This window comes from Passer domesticus, chromosome 2, assembly GCF_036417665.1.
Source record: "Passer domesticus isolate bPasDom1 chromosome 2, bPasDom1.hap1, whole genome shotgun sequence".
Lineage (NCBI taxonomy): Eukaryota > Metazoa > Chordata > Aves > Passeriformes > Passeridae > Passer > Passer domesticus.
In genome coordinates this window covers 88185641-88202550 of record NC_087475.1, presented here as the reverse complement: position 1 = coordinate 88202550, position 16910 = coordinate 88185641, and the positions used below count along the sequence as shown (strand labels likewise).

The 16910-nt window shown below is 45.8% G+C and overlaps 1 protein-coding gene and 1 long non-coding RNA gene across 2 annotated transcripts in view; one reads left to right on the top strand and one right to left on the bottom strand.

The window, feature by feature from the left end:
• Positions 1-4930, bottom strand: part of LOC135294526 (uncharacterized) — a 19335-nt gene extending 14405 nt beyond the window's left edge. Inside the window, exon 1 of the long non-coding RNA XR_010356604.1 lies at positions 4284-4930. This is a non-coding gene — a long non-coding RNA (uncharacterized LOC135294526). The remainder of the gene's footprint in view (positions 1-4283) is intronic.
• On the top strand, positions 2786-16910 carry NRIP2 (nuclear receptor interacting protein 2). Its single transcript, XM_064409886.1, has 6 exons — positions 2786-3746; positions 8296-8472; positions 12891-12973; positions 13407-13534; positions 15408-15460; positions 16274-16910. Exons 1-6 carry the CDS (start codon positions 3516-3518, stop codon positions 16364-16366), a joined length of 765 nt encoding a protein of 254 aa, XP_064265956.1. The 5' UTR covers positions 2786-3515; the 3' UTR covers positions 16367-16910.

Here is a 16910-nt window from a genome sequence, read left to right as displayed (position 1 = left end):
AAAAATTATTAGTCTTGATAAAGCTTCCCAGAAGTGAAATACAGGGAAAATCTCTGGCTGAAGGACCTCAGTCCATGAAATTTAAAGCCAAACCAACAAAAACCCTCAGCAGAGAAGCTTCTCAAACTGCTGGGATACTCTGTAATGCTCCTGGCAGAAGGAAGTAAAACCTTTGTCTCACGTTCTTTAATCTGCCAGTTGCTTCCTTCAACTCCCCTTTACTACTCCAGGTACTATTAATGAATTTCTTCCAACAGAGGAGTAGCTGACTGGAATATATTGATCTTCTCTTGCTTCTTGGCTGGGCAAACTGGCTACTGGGAAATGCTTCTCTTCAGTGCCTTTCCTTAGAAGCATGGGCACAACTTCTGATTTCTTCAGGGTTTCTCAGGCATGGAGGTGATCAGGTCCAGGGATCAACACCCACAAACAGAGCTAAAGTGCTTAGGACCTGGAACCATTTGCCCCAGAGCTCCCACTGACCTGTAACTGCTTGAGCTGGAAGGCCAAGCTGGTAGCTGGAGCACGGAGAAGGGCTTATGTATTCTGTGGAGGCAGAGTGTTTCTTCTATTGTCTAAATAGCACTGTTACACACCCTGTAAAGATTTCTGTATGAAGGGTGCAGAATATTGAGGTATAAATGGGTTATGATTACTTGATGTGACTGCATCAGAATATAGTTTATTGGTATGTATGGGATTGTGTATGAATATTTCCATCAAAATCAGTTTTATTTTTCTAATACAGGCTACTGGTGAGTCATACATAGTTTTTCAGGGTCTGCAAAAGATGACTTTGAAAGGTATAACTGCTGCAAAATCCCCTTAAATTTACTGCACTGTAAATTTCACTGTGATTTATCATTAGAAAACCTATACAAGTGTCCATTCTGAAAAAAAAATGCACAAAACCAGAAATCACCTAACCTACTTAGTAAATGGGGTCTGTTTAACAAGAACAGAGTGGAAAAAGTAATAGCTGAATAGAAAAAAACCAGTGACCTAGAACCTGTCATTCCTCTGATGGGAGAAGATAGTACCTTAGCTGACTTCACCCCCATAAAAATGCTGGGGGTTTTTGCCAGATCTAGGAACTAACATATGACAGCATATAAAGAGTTAAGTGACCTACGTGTAGAAGCAGAAGTGATGAAGGAGGAGAGAAAGCTTTAAACAAGACTTGACAATTCCTCCCCTTTGAGGCACAAAGAGAGAAATACTTGATGAATTAGGAACCAGGACTAACTGGTGAGACCCAAAAGCAGAACTGCTCAAGCAATGGCTCCAGCCCAGCTGCAAGGCAAACCAATTTTGATCAGGCTTTGCCAAAATGCTGTTCAAAATAAACTAATAAAGGGTGGCTAGCTGCAAGGAGGTTCTGGGAGTGGAAACTAGGAGAGCTCTCTCCTCTTCATTCCTACATACACATCCAGGGTGGGAGGTGATCTCATCAGAAATTATGTAACTCTGCCCATAGACTTCAAGGCAGAGACTGTAGGTGATCCGATCCTAAGATGTTCTGCATACACATTACAATCTCACGGTCCATTCTGAAGCTTTAAGAAAATTGGCAGTGCCCTTGCTACCATCATCTGCCTTGTTGTGGCTGGCCTGCTGAGGTATTCACAGTCAGCAGGAGAGGAAGCACCTCTTGGCCCTGTGTGAGAGCAGAGGTGCGTGATTCAGTACTGGTTTACATGGATGGTTAAAGGGCCTGATGGCAAGACTCAGAGGATACTCAGAGGGGCCACAGAAGGTCAAAAGTGTGTGCAAAACAGGACTCAGAGCAACCTACAGGCAAGAAAACAAGACTGTGGGAACACAGGTTCCCTGGAAATATCCATTACTTGAATTCTCTTCTTAATTTGACTCACAGATAGATAAGGACAGCTCAAAACACCACTGAGCTGTTGTTTGGACTCTGCCTGCCTTATGGTATTGAAGTTTGTCCTTAGAGTATAAAGTAGTTAAAATGTATTTTCACTCCCACTCCTTAAAAATCTAGTGCTGTGATTTGATGGAAACCATAATGCCTTGTATTGGATTTGCTTCTTAATATTTAATACTCACTTTTTTATACACAATTTAGAACACAGAAATAATTGGTATCAGTAACACTGGAATGTTACATACTACTAAGAAAGAAAACAAACAAAAGAAGCAACAGAAAGTGTCCTTTTGCTGTAACTTTTGTAGTCAGTTGCTGCTATTCCTTCTGTGATGCACATGAAAGCCTATTTTAGCCCTTGCTGGCTTTCCTGGAAATGTAATGCTGTCCTTAGCTTCACAGCTGAGTAAAATTTTGGTTCCTCCCCTCTACTTGATATCAGACGCGGTGCTTAGCAGGGCAGAACATTAACCAGAGAAAAGGGATCAAAATGAGACAGCATCAGTTCAAGTTAAAATTCATAGTTTCAAGCAGGACAATATAGAGACAGAAAGTTGAAAAAGGGAGCTCTACCATGTCCTGTCTCCCTTGAGAGAAGGGATGTCTGCTCTGGTCCAGACATCCCACACTGCAGCAGTGTCAGCACTCTTTTGGTATAAACAGGGAGCCAAGTCTGCTTGTATCAACAAGCCAGTGATTTTAGGCTCCTGCAACATCAGAGGGGATTGCCTTCGATAGAGTGGGGTGAAAATGAGGGCAGAGTCGGGCACACTTGCCTTGGCTGGAAGCAGAAACCAGACCTTCAGCATTTCATTCAAGCTGCACAGAAAAATCCTTCAGCACAGCCTATTGCAAAGGCATGACACTCTCTGCAGAAATGAGACTGGGCATGCCTGCCAGGAGCCTTGAAGAGAATACTCTCTCCCATTTACCAAGGCACTGCATCATCTTCCAGGCTGACCCGAGCTGCTGCCAGTATTTACAGAGACACGGAGAAGTGTCAAAGCCCCCTGGCAGAGGCAGTGGAGCGCGCAGGCTGCCGCCGGCAGATGTAGCGTGTCCCCAGGAGCCGGGGACAGGCGGGCACACGGACACGGACACGGACACGGACACGGACACGGACACGGACACGGACACGGACACGGACACGGACACGCGCGGTGCGTGCGCGCAGCCCGCCGAGGTAAGTCCAGCCCCCAGCATCCAGCGGGGCCATCCTTCTGCTGCTGGATTTTTCCAGCCGGAGCATCCTGCCGGCTCTGCCGTGATTTATGGAAAGCGGTTTCTGACGCGGGGCTTTTTCTGTTACGACACGGACCCACGGACTGGAGGAGGCAAAGCTGCAGTCAGGGCAGGAGAAGTGAGGGAGGGGAAGAGGCGGGAGCAGAGGGACACGGAGGAGTGGAGAGGACAGAGGGAGAAACAGACACCGAGACACTTCAGAGATGGGTGAGTTATAACTGAGAGAGCAGGAGCAAAGGCACAGAAAGGAAGAGGAGAGCCGTGAGGAAGGGAAAGGGAAAGGAGATCAGAGACTGAGTCAGCTTCCAGAGGGCAAACACCAGGAGACGAGTTTAGGGAACACCCCAGCACATCAAGAAGGACCTGTTCTGTCTGAATCTTCACCATGAGCACAAGGAAGAGCTGCCCTCTGCCACCGGGGCAAGGAGACCAGGAGGAAAAGCAGAGCGAGGGTACTCCCGACCTGGAGAGACAGGAGTGTGAGATGGAGCTGAGGAACAAAGCTATTCTGCAACAGAAGAGGCGCCTCAAACAGGCTACCCAGTTTGTGCACAAGGACTCTGCTGATCTGCTGCCCCTGGATGGCTTGACAAGGCTTGGCACCTCCAAGGATCTGGTGAGTCCAGTGGGATCCCGTTTGGGAGGGGGTTCCTCTAATAGCCTTCATTCCAGTTGGGAACTGCTGGCAGGCTTTGTGAAAGGATCATAGGTTCAGCAAAAATGAAACTTCTCTTCAGGATCATCTAGGGGCAGGTCAGAGTAAGGGGAAAGAATCATTAATCACTCATTTCCTTGCATCCATATTCTTGTGCCTCCCCATAGGAACCAAACTCCTCAGGCAGGCATGGACTGGAAGGACTCTCCAGAATCCAAATTTCCATTCATTCAATACCTATGAGTATGTATGTTCATGTGACATGTATGTTTCCATGTGGGACAACTCTGAAAGCCCGATGTATTCCTGCATGATCCAGCTCAAAAGCAGAATGCTTCCTGGACTCAGCAGGGAGGGAAGTACAATTCATGAAATTCTGAGAGTTATGTTTGACCTTGTCACCTTTTTGCATTTTTCTCTCTTCCCCTACTCTCTGGATTTATGGAGGGGAAAGCAAAGGGCAGGACTGCAAACCAGACAGGCAGGCAGATGCAGTACCTGGCACTCTGGATGACTCCTTTGGGGAGGAGGCAATGGAGCGAGGCCTGTGGGCATCTCCTTGTGGTGACGTGGATCAGGGAGCATCAGGGAGGGAGGTCTGTTCCAGCAGCCTTGGCAGGCTGTGGTCTGGAAGGGCTTCCCTGAGGCTGGAAGCAGATTCCCACAGGATCTATCATTGGCTCAACTGCACACATATTCTCCTTGCTCTGGCAGTTTTGCTGTCGAGCTTCTCTCCACTGTAGAATTAAACTGCTCAAGGATGTGGAGGTCTAAACCATTTTCCCAAAAGAGGGCTCACATCTGGTTGTGATGGGGACACAATCACTTGTTCCGTCTGCGACAGTGGGTGTCATAAAAGATCTTGTCCCTCCCTGCAGTCTGTGCTTCCCTCTGTATCCTCAGACAATCGCAGCAACACCACAGATGCTCTCGTGTGTGTGCCTCCAGTCATTTCCCAGCTTCCAAGGCACACAGTGGCACAAGGGCACACTTGTGGGACCTGGCACTAATGGGAGCTAATCCTCCTTGCTAAAACCTTGGCGTGCAGTGGCTTGCAGAGGGGTCAGTGCTACGTTCCTGTGCTGGCACATCCTGCTGCTCCCACCACTCTTCCCACAACTCCCTCAGCTCCCTCAGCAGCTGCTGGAGTCCCTGGCATGGCAGGTCAAGGCAGCTCCTCCAAGGCCCCCTGAGCTGTCGCCTCACGTTCTGCAGCTGCACTCACAGCTGCGAGTGGGGACCCGTGTGGACTGTCCCTCTGGAGTCACGGCTGTAGAGCGAGAGCCGTGGCACATCAGTCCTGTCTTGGCCAGGAGCAGGGACTCTCCTCCCCATGGGGAAGGAGCTCTGGCCATGCAGGAGCCTGGAGAGCCAGTGCTGGCCCTCGGGGCCTGCAGCGCTGCACCTCCAGCACCCCGCGGAGCACAGCCGGGTGTGGCGCTGGGCCCATCCCTGGGCAGGGTATGGGGACGAGCCACTTCTGAGACTTCTGGTGCATGTTTGTGACCCCAGCCACAAAGGTAGGCAGAAACACATCTGCCAGCTTTGCCTTGGGATTGACTCCTGTCATACTGTGCCTCAAAGCAACAACTGGTACCCTGAAGCCCCAAGGGGTTCCTTGAGCAAGACAGTCCTTGTCTAAATCACTTGCCACAAGCAGCTCTCCTGCTGGAAATAACCATTCCAGGCAGGAGAACTCATTGTATGCCAACAGTGTTTGGTCACTGCAACCCACTGCAAGCTCATGTTTGGTCCATAACAGAATAGCTGAAACATTTTTACCACGGAGATAGGGAGCAGTGAATAAAGCATGACGTGTTTTTCTCACATGGACATTTTGCTATGGTGTTAGAGGGCACAAAATAAAGTGTGGCCACAGTGCCATACCTGGGGTTAATGTGATACCTCTGTTTCTGCTTTAACTTGGAGCAAAAGAAGAACCAGGTCTTAGATTTCCAAGCAGGATTCAGCAGTTCCTGCAGCTCAGTGGGACACTGTGATACTGCTGTGATGTTTTGGGCGCTGCAAATCAGAGTCCCAAATATGCTTTTGGCTTATTTTTCTAGACATTTCTCCAGTGCTATGAAAACCCCCTCTCTTTTTCCTTAATTATCTGGCTCCCTCCTGGAGGACAGGAACACAAAAAAAAGAATGTACTGAAAATGAAGCAGCAGTAGGATGTGATGGAGAGTTTGATTTGGGGAGAGAGAGAGAGTAAAACACCCCTGACTCCTATAGCACTTACACTGGGAGGAAAGTTTAATTAATTCCCCAAAACAGGTCTCCATTGACAATGCCAGAGACTCCAGCTGTGGCAGCTCCATGTCCTAAAACTAGAGCAAGGCCTCGTAATTTAAAATAAAATACCCACTTTCCACAGGCTGTTACTTTTTGCCACTCTTTTCTGTGTATTCTGCATTCAGCTTATGCAATGCATCCAGAAGTGCCCACATTTTGATGGGCCCATCATATCTCAAATAATGAGTAATTATATATTTCCGTGGAGATCTCATGTTTCCACATTTGCAACAATAATCATGATCAGTTTTGGGTTTTTTTTAAATGAAAAAAAAGAAAAGCTACATGAGCTAAAATATTCTGGAAGTACCAAGAAGGTCTGAAGATCTGGCTTCTCACCTCCCAAAAATCAAGATTCCCAGCTCATACAAAGTTGCTAATCATAGCAAGGCCTGGAGTCTTCACATTGGAGAACCTGAATCTTCCCTAAGTTGCACTGGGAATCTTCTTTGATCCCTCTAAATGCCCTGAAAGGGCATCCTTTCCAGCTCACAGCATCCTTCCTTACCATCCTCTAACTCTAATTGTTTCTGACCATTCCAAGAGCTATGATGCCCTCTCCACTTCCCCATCTCACTGGTGAGAGAGAAGACAGGCAGGGCCCTGGGAGTCTGCTCTTGAATCAGATGCCTCCAAAATCCCAAAGCTCAGCTAATCCCCACCAGCACTTGGCCTCTTCCCTGCCTGAGTGACAAGAAGGGGACAGAGGTGGCAGCTGCAAAGAGATTGCTCGTTCTGTGGGAAAGGTTGCAGGAAGGGGGAAAGGTCCTTTGCATGCCAGATTGTGAGAGGCAGGAGGAAGGATGGGAATTTGGAGACCTGCTGTTTGTTCCCTGCCCTTTTCCCATGGCCCAGATGTTAGCTGGCAGCCAAACTGGCACGGTGCTCAGAGTATTTAGGGAGCTAAGCACAAGGGCCAGCTGTGCTGTGGGCCGGCACAGCAGGCTGGGAAAAGACCAGGAACAGAGGGATATTTTTACCCCATTTTTTCAACTGCTGCAGTGTTTCTCATGCAGCATCTGAAGGATCTGACTCTCACTCCTTGAGTGGCAGGGAAGCAGAGGCATGAGGGACTTGGCATCTTGCAAAGAGCAATGCTGAGTGTGGCCAAAGAGCCAGTGACAGCTGTCCTGCATCAACCATTGGGCAAATCAGGGTGCTTCAAACTGCAGCTGCACACTTCTCTGGCCTCAGATCTCTGGTCACACATGAGGCTAGTCTGAAACACATTAACTCTGTGGGGTTAATGCAGCCCAGCGCATTGGCAGGTATGGTCTAGTTCAGGTGTTTGGCCTGCCCATTGACAAGATCCTGCATCAAACTGCTGCACCACCTGGGAGATGACTTAATTTTTTCTTTTTCTTTAGAAAGATAAAAACAACTGATAAGATAAACTGAAATAACTGAAAGATAAAAACTACTTAAACTGTAGCACAATAACCCCTTTAGATTTTTTGCCTTTCTTCAAACAGGCTGTTATTACTGGAAATGCCATGGCCAGCCCAGAGCAGCTGCACTCATGCAGAAGGGCCATGGGGTTGAGTACATGGAGAAAGGACAAAGCAACAGGCATATGTTTCATTGATGTTGCCCAATGTTGATTCAGTAGCTGTGCAGGGACTGGATGGATCAACAGTGGGCAAAATCTAGAGCATCTGATGGTGGGGAGCAGAGACGGACTCCAAGGAACATTAGAAGCTCATTTTAGTTTCCTCCTCAGAGAGCTTCCTGCTTCACTACAAATAATTGCTTATACACCTAAAATATCTGCAGTCTGCCTTCTTGCCCACATGTGCATGCTGTGTTCCTCGTGCCCTCCCACACTGGAAGGTGTGAGTGTGCTGGTGGGATGTCAGCACACACTCAGCAGGCAGTGCATTGCATTATGCTGAACAGGAATGAGACTCTCCAGTGCACGTTTTGCTGAAGGAACAGACATGTACGGGGAGAGCATGCATCAGGCATGTTCTTCTCCTCCACTAATTGCATCCCAGAGACCTTCCTGTCACAGACATCCCAACATTTTAACACCAAATTAGCAGCTACCAAAAAAATATATTGGGATTTAAAGAAAGTTTTTTTCATAAGCGTGTCTTTCATCAGGACAATCAGTTGGGTCAAGCATTTCCAGCCTGCTTCCCTGAGCTAGCAAATATCATTGTCCTTAGCTCCATACTTAGCTGGGATTTCTCTTTCTTTGTGATGGAGACAGCAGCCTCATAGTGTGGTCCAGCGGCGGCTCTTGGAAGGCAACCTGAACAAGCTGCGGGGCGAGGCCAGGGGTCAGTCTGCACGGGTTCAATCTCCACTGGCAAAAGACCAGGATGAAAAGATGGAAAAGGGAGAGGACGGGAGAAAAGAGACTTCACTCCTGCTAATACAGTGCCAGGTAAGGCAACAACACAGTGCTGCTGATTTCACAGTTATGGCAAATGCTCAGAGTTCCAGCTGCCCCCCTCCCAAGGGCCATGGTGAGTTATAAATTGCAAAGCCAGCTGCAGACAAAAAGAAGAGATTTCATGCATGGCCTCTCCTAGAGTCTGGACGCAGGTTTTCCAAAAGCCAGAGGAAAGCCTTTCTGCTACATGCCTTCTTTTAGTTGCCCATATTTGAATATAAATTACCTTCATCACATCTCTTTCCTTTGAAGGCCAGCTTTCCCATGATATGAGGTATTTTGTAACTGTATGGAGAAGTAAGGAATGTCTCCTTATCACTTGAAGACAGGTGCCTCTAGTTGTTTTACATTTAACCAATTCCAATCTAGTCTGATTCTCTCAGGTGTCAAAGGAGCTCCTCACAAAGTGGCTAACTGTGCTCCAAATTAGCACAGCTGTATCTCTTGATGGAAGCAGTATTTTTAGCTTCCTTTTCTTCTTATATCCTCCTATATACAGCAGAGCACACTGGCCCCTGCAGTTAGAGAAAGCACATCCAAAAGCTGTGGCCCACGGACGAGAGCTGAATGGTTAGAGCTGCCCAGTAACTTGCAGATATGAGACTCACCAAGACACAGACCTGTTGTACAAAACCCATTTTAAAGCTGGTTTTAGTTCAGTTACCCGTCCTAAAGAATGTCTCCCATATCCGAGTGTAAAGGCTGCACTTCCAAGAAAAACATGTATACTTTTGAAAATTCATTTAGCACAATAAATTATAATAGCAACACAGACTGGTAGCAAGTTTCTGAAAGGCTTAGATCAGGTATCTCAGTACCAAGCAAAGCCACTGTTTGGTTTGTTTTGCAGCCTTTACTGCTGCAGTTAGGCATTGCTTACCCTGGATTTTAGACTTTAATATGGCTGGGTTAACATAACCACACCTGGGGACAGACTAGTAGGATGAATGGCTCTCAGGGTAATTTCTCCAATTACTTGGAGCCTGTTTTTGAGCAAGTAAAGGTGTTTGCTTTTCTTTAATAGCCGCTCCTTATTGTTCTGCAGGAGGAAATTTAGTGATAAAGGGTGGGGTTTTTGCCAGGCATGCACACTGAATAAGGACAGGCATGTACAGGTGTTGTATCCCAGGGGCAGCAGCTAAGTCAGTGTTACAGTCCACCAGGCATTCTCTTTTGTGTTTCTAAGGCACTGAACCCCAGCTGTCACCCACATTTTATTTTCCCTCACAGAGGAAGGTTAATGAGCATCACAAGCAAGGAAATAGACCTAACACTGCATGTAACTCTTCCTGAATACTGCACAGGCTTTTCTCTCTTTTTCTGCCCTTATTAGGAGCCAGTCACTGTTTGTCACACTTGATCTTACAATGAAGGAAGGGAAGGTCTCCTCCCCTTCTTTTTGTCTTGCTGCTTTTGATGTTCACATTTAGGAACTTCAAAAAGCCTCTGCTGTCAGTAACAGAGCTGTGGCAGGAAATAGGATTCCGGCTGCCAGTTCATTTGAACCAGAGAGGTGAGCTGGTACCTTTGTAGATCTGCTTGATTACAGTGCAGTTTTTTTAGAAATGGAGCACAGCCCCAGAGAAGTCTTTTTTTTTTCTCCTGACTCCTGAGAAAAGATAATCTACCATTTACACACAGGCAAGTATGGTGAAAATCTCAAACTGGTAACAAATGCATCACCTGACTTGTAACTGAATTTGACTAGGGAATAAACCCAAATATAAGTAGACTTCAGTGGTACATGGAGATTCAGGCAGTAAGTGGTTTCACTCTAACAGGTTTTAGTTGCCCTGTGTCTAAGGCCTTTTAAGTCCCAGAGATCACAGACAGACCCAGTCTATAATAGTTGTACTGCAGTCACTCACCCTCCTATTTGCTTAGGTGGGTTGCCCAGGTGGTACTTTAGCAGAATTGCCCCTTTTTGTAAAAGTTTTTGAAGAGCACTTTAGAAAACTAGTCATGACTGGCCTATATCTGCAACATAAAATCAAGCTGTTATGTCTTGTGGTGGGGCTTGTCTTTTGTTGACTTGGAAAGAAATGCTAAAAATTTCACTGCTGTAGAAGGCCAGTTGTACTCTATACCAAAGCGACCTGGGATTTTGTTTGCTAAAGCAGCTTGACTTTGGAACTGACATAATTTCAGAAAACACAGCTCTTTATAGTGATTTTTACTGATTCCCCTCTTTCTTGGAAATTCCTGTAATTAATATTCAGATAAAAAATAAACATGACTGGTAGTAACAGACTTAAAATTCTGGAGTAGAGATGAGAGTGGGTAAAGTGATGAAAACTCCTAGTCCAAGAAGAGTTGCAGTGCTTATGAACTGCCTACATGGTATTTTTGGTATGTTGGACCAAGGACTTTCCTCAGGCTCCTGGTGAGTTCTCTAGGGAGATGGTTAGTGATGAAGAGCTGTTTACACTCAATGAGATTAAATGTTGTTTTCTACAGAATAATCACTGTCCTATTATGTCCTATCAAGTCTCTAACTTGCAGATTTCCCAGCCTGCTCTGAAACAAAACTCACTAATCTGCCTAGTGATACAGCTTAGGTTTATTGTAACAGCAGCAGCTCATGCATCTCAATCTGCTGCTCCCAAGTGATTCCTTAGCAATTGCTATCCACGCTCCAGGTCTTGTTTCTGAGTAGAAATGATCTGGAGGCAATGTCTGGCATGCACCTTCACTCTGTGCTTTCTCTTGCCTCTCTGCTTAGTCTGGCCACAGCCTTTTCAGCCAGGGCTGATGTGTTGGGGAGGACGAGGTAGCACAGACATTGCAGAGCTCTAAAATCAGAAGGGAGACATTTTGCCATAGAATGGTTTGGGCTGAAAGGGACCCTGTTGGTATTGTCCGTTTGCAGCATTCCCGTATTTCTCACAGGAGCTGTTTTCTTCTTTCTCTTTATAAATACTCACAGTTAGCATATTTTTGAGAATGAAGTCTTGGAAATAGTGGATGTAGCTCTCTGTGATGATTAATAATCATACACAGGCTTAGATAAGAAATCAGGAAATTGAGACATTTTCCTTGACCCTGCTGGTGCTGCACTGAGTCCCTCATGTTGGTCTGCTTAAGATGTTCAAGCATTTAAACTTGTCGGGACTGAGCATAAGAGTAGAGAAGAAGTGGCAGGTCTGTTGCTGCTGCTGAGTGGTTCATGTCACAGTGTGCCATAGTGGGTGGAAGAGAAGGAATCACAGGAAAAACACAAATAATAGTAGGAATACAATGAGGCCCCCAAAAGGAAAATTTTGTGGGTGAGGTTTTTTGGGTGGGTTTTTTTTTTTTTTTGGGAAGTGGTGTAAAACAGAGCTTTGAAGAAGTAGGCCATCAAGAATAGGTATTATTAGGCACCATAGGTAAAGATGTATTTTGTAGATAACAGCTACTCCATCTTTTCCAGTTCCTTTACTAAGTCCTGTTCCTCCTTTTTTTTCCTTTTCCTCAACCTAATTCTTATTGATGTTCTTGATGACCCTATGTTTTGAGACCCCTAAAATAAATGTGACCTGCTGCTACTTCATCACCTCAGACCTGCCATCAAGGATCTCTCTACAGAGGGGACAGAAAACAGATGGCAACCTTATCTTCTTTTCCCTTTCATATGCAAAGGGGTAAAGAAATTAAATGAGCAAAGCACTGGGAACTATTCCAGTAAAATCATGCACAGGTTACTTGGGTGCAGGGCACAGTCTCCTCCTTTGATAAATGACACCAGCTGTGACTATTGCAATATCATGTCTTATATCCATAAAGAGCTATACAGGAATATGATGTAAGCCCTACACAAAATATTCATCTCTTGATTAGGTTGTGTCTTGGATTCAGGAGTCACATGGATTTGCCATTTATCTTGAGAACTGCCTTAAATTCAAGCTCATTTGAGGTGCGTTTGTCCTGGGTGCTCCTGCTACTCCTTCAGACTTCTCCCTCTGGCAGCTTTTCTACTGAGGACTAACATTTAGCCCTCAGACATTGTTCCCTGCAATACCAGAAAAAATGGAGAGATGAAACCCAGAAAAACTAGCACATGTTTGTATTCCTTCAGAAACTTTTGCATATTACTTACTGTTCTGCTAAAAAAGTCCATGTTGGTTTCATGAACAAATTCTCGAACTGTGCATCTCTTGACTGGAATACTGTTAAGTTAAAGTCACTAAGATAAGTGTCTGGGCAATCAAATACAAATGAAGGAAGACAAATTCAAAAAGAAGTGTTTGAGAGTGATTTGCAGAGCACTGGGGAAACCATCTTTGTCTTGGATGAAACTCTTACCTTCTGACTACTGCCTAAAACACCACAACTTGGCTATGTTGCTCAGAAAATCCAAATCATACTGTTGGAGGAGTGAATATGCCAATTTTGAGCCTATAGTAATTATCTGTTGTTGTTTTTTCTAGTGCCGAGGTCAGGTATTGAAAGCGACAGTTAACACTGGGTGTCTACCAAACCTCATCTCCAAGAGGTGTTTAAACCAGCTGGGGTAAGTCTTTGCACAGTATAAAAGGAGGGATGGCTAAAGTAAAAACCATGGCAAGAACCCAGGCACTCTTGAGTCCCAGCCCCAGGGATAATGACTGGCAGTTTTGCAAGTGCACATGGCTGTTGAGGAGAAGATGCAGAGGGTGCGCTACAGGGAAAGCCATTAGAGCACTGGCAAAGGTGTGTGCAGACCCCAGACTCTGAGGCAGAGCTGTGCAATTCTGTCTGCATGTACTGCAAGGCAAAGCTGCCCAGCTGGTGGCTAGTGCTGAGATTTTGCTTGTTGAATCTGCCTCCAGACATATGGTATGAAAGAGATTCCCCCTCTTGTGGACCTGTTCCCAGTGAGACCCAGAAGAACTGCCATCAGTGAGAAGTCCTGGTTTTCCTCCTCTTCCTCCACTTGAGGCAATAACACCTCTTGTGTCCCACAGGCTGGAAGAAGTGTCTGCCATGGACTGTGGAGACCTCTCTCTTCCCATCCCCAGCGTTGTTGGTCGAGTAGAACATTTGGAATTGCAATTTGGCCAGGAGGCAGTGCTGTGTTCAGCACTGGTTGTAGGTGAGAGTGCCAGCCCCTCGTCTCCCTTGTTTCTCCTGTGTCCCTCTTGCCATGCCAAAGGCATTTAAAGGACCTTTGGAAAAAACATAACATAGTGGAAGGTTGGTGATGTGGCCACATCACCAACATCACCATACACAATGAATACCCTCAATGTAACCAAAGGCAAAGGGCATAGGAAGAGTACAGAGAAGACAAAAAACATTGAAAGTGGGGAGAAATTAGGTGCTTTTTCAGTCCTAACTAAGGATGTGAAAAATTCTCATTTCAATTCTAAAATGGCCCTTTCACAAAATTCTGCAGATGGCTTAATCCTCTGGTGCCTTATGTTCTCCTATGGAATGGGCACTTGTATCCCTGGCTGGGTGGAATTCATCTGACAAAGTAACAGAGGGTACAGCTTATTTCCTAGAGTGCTTCTCTGTGTGCTCTTCTGCCTCTGCTGCAGGGAGCACCCTGAAAGAACCTAGAAGCCCCAGAGTGCTGAGCCTCCTACAGTGTCCTGAAGCAGGAACTTGTGAAGGAAGGAGCCATAGGAGACGAGATCAGGCCAGGGAGCACTGAGGCAGGCCCAGAAAACAGCAGAAAGGCTGCATGTTCTGCATTACATCAAACTGTGCATATGCTGAAAACAACGTGATTGTCTCTTTTTCCCCCTGTTCTTTCTCCCTATTAGTCTCCCAGCCTTACCTTCTTGCTTTAATCTGTTTCCCCATCTTCGATGAGTCCTGTTCATCTTCCAAGGCCTCCCTTGCTCCCTCTTTTCATGTACATTCTTTCCACATTCCTAAGTTATCTAGAAAGAGCTTCCTCCTTTTACACACTCCAGCTTGTTCTTTTTTCCTGGTTTCCACTCTGCTTGTTCTTGCCCTTCATGGGAAATCTGTATTAGTACTAGCACAGGTGAATTTACCTCATAGCTACTACTTACTACACGTTTTGTTGGAACATGGAAACGGCTGCCCAGAAGGAGCAGAGTTGCTATACCTGTGTCTTACATCTTCCTGTGCACACAGTGCTCTCACTTATGTGGTTATAAATAAACTATAAATTACAGCCACTGGTTACAGTGCAAGCAGGCCTCCAGGAGACATGTGAAGTGTTAATGAAATTACAAGTGGCTGCTGATTACTGTAGACTCTAGGACCTGGGAATTCCCCTTAGCTACCACTTTAACCCCTAGCATCTTCTGTTTGCTGACACTGAAGACTTGCAGCAGTTACAAGTAGGACAGACAAGTTACATGGAAAAAAAAACCTAACAAACTTAATAAAATTATTTAATAAGATCAGTTAGATTGCAGCCATTAGGTGCAGGCTTTGGTCAGAAAACTGAACGAATAGCCTGCTTGCACGTGACCCTTATCCCCTTTCCTCTCCATTTTCCCATGCTTTTTCTCCCTGATTCATCGTGCTGCTTACCTTCTGCCTTTTGCCCTTCCCTTACACAGCCCATAGTAAGTTTCATGGGATCTCACAAGCCCCTTCTGATATCTCATTAAGTTTCAAACAGTCACACAAACCCCCTCAAATTTATCTCACAGTAGTCATGATAATCATGGTTTCCTCTCTTGTCTGCTGCAAAGTTCATTTTGACCATCTTCAGGACTGTGCCTAACAGCTCCTTTAAAGGCTCATCAGTGAGTAGCAGAAGAGAGAGATTTATTATTGTCACTGCTACCATCTGCTTGTTAATGTTGGTGTGTTTAACTCATCCTTTCCCTTGTTATTTTTCATCTGCTTTATATTGATTCATAAACATTTATGAATCGGATGTTCTTGTGTTTCATACCCTTTTACAGGAGAGACACACTTTCTTTAACGAGGCAGTATCACATAATCTAAAGCCTGATCAGTCTCTTCTCTCTTCTCAGATGATGAAATGCTGGAGTTTTGCATTGGCCTCCAGACACTGTTGTCTCTTAAGGTAAGGAACAGTTCCTTGCTTATTGCTAGGGCTCCTCTCAGGAAGCTCTCCCAGATCTGGTTGTTGTAAGCATCAGAATTACTTAATGTCCAGGTCTCTCAGGGCATTGCTTGTCACACAGCTGCCTGACTGGGTGCAGTATGCTCTGAGTCACTGATTCCTTTCCAGTCCTTCTTAAAGGTTTTAAGAGAGAAAACACTCAGTAGGATACTATCACACTTCCCATTCTCTGTACTCCTCACCATACGACATGTAAGCAGCAAGAGGAAACTGAAGAGGAGACAAGAAAAGGCACGAGTAAGACCCATGTGGCCCTTTGAAAGCAGATGAGAACAAGCTGTGCCTTTGCTTTAAGCCAAATGCAGCTGTATGATACATTCAGTGTCAACACTTGCTGGCCATGAGTGGAAAGAGTCCTTTTGTCAGCTTGGCTCAGGGTCAGTTCTTTGCTGAGCCTGGCTCCTGGGTGGCTCAGGATATGACTGCAGCAAGCTGGCTCTGGCCTGTCACACATTTGTGGCCACATGCCAGGCTCATAAAGCAGGAAAAACAATGGGTTCAAGGGCTGAGTGATGTGAGCACATCAACTCAGAGAGGGTCATAGGAAGAAGGGAGGGAAATGGCCCTGTGAAGGGTTTGTAGATGAACCCCACTACAGCGAACTGGAGCAAGGAGACAGCATGTGGGACAGGGAAGGAAAACTGTAAGGTCTCTGCAAACCCAGAGAGGTGTTACAGGTTCTCCCCAGTCATAGACATCACGAGATTTGCTATCTGAAATGTACAGAAAATAACTGTCTATCTCCTTCTTTAGTGTTGCATCGACTTGGAGGAAGGAGTCCTGAGATTTAAAGCACTGAGTGAGGAGCTGCCTTTTCTACATGCCTCTGAAGAACCTGGTCAGTGACTGGCTGCATTCCCCATGTCTGGAGACTTGCTGCCATGAGAGAGAGATGAGGGTGAGGCTCCCATGCCCCTAACCTTGCTGAGTTCTAGGCTGAGGCATTCAATGGGGAGTAAGAAAAAGGCAAGTGGGTGCTTGCACTGGGAGTGCCTCAACTTGAGATATCGCTCCTTTCAGTGGACCCTCTTGCTTGTCCTGATGTGCCGAGTGGGCATTTTGTTCTTGTTCTGCTATTTGGCCCTAGTCACTCCAACTTCTGGTTCTGTAATAAATTTATGCTACCCCTTTAATGACTTTACAACACACTGTTCACAAGAGAGTCTCTGTGAACAATCTCCAGTTGTTCTGTTGACAGGAGAACAGCATTTTCTTCAAAGACCTCGAAAGATTACCACAAATGTTTCCCTTCTTGTTGCCTCAATGCCAGTGTACACCAGTCCTGTTTCTTTGTCAGAAGGGATCTGTTCCCTTTGTCTGTACTCTGGGAAGCTGGATTTTGCTGCTTTTTGCTGGCTCAGAGCAGAACAGAAGTATTTTCTTGGGAAAA

Bases quoted from the DNA above. Each gene is read 5' to 3' on its own strand.
- NRIP2 (XM_064409886.1), top strand. From the start codon at position 3,516: ATGAGCACAAGGAAGAGCTGCCCTCTGCCACCGGGGCAAGGAGACCAG. The intron at 3,747-8,295 runs GTGAGTCCAGTG...TGATGGAGACAG, and splicing joins TTGGCACCTCCAAGGATCTG to CAGCCTCATAGTGTGGTCCA. The intron at 13,535-15,407 runs GTGAGAGTGCCA...CTCTCTTCTCAG, and splicing joins GTGTTCAGCACTGGTTGTAG to ATGATGAAATGCTGGAGTTT.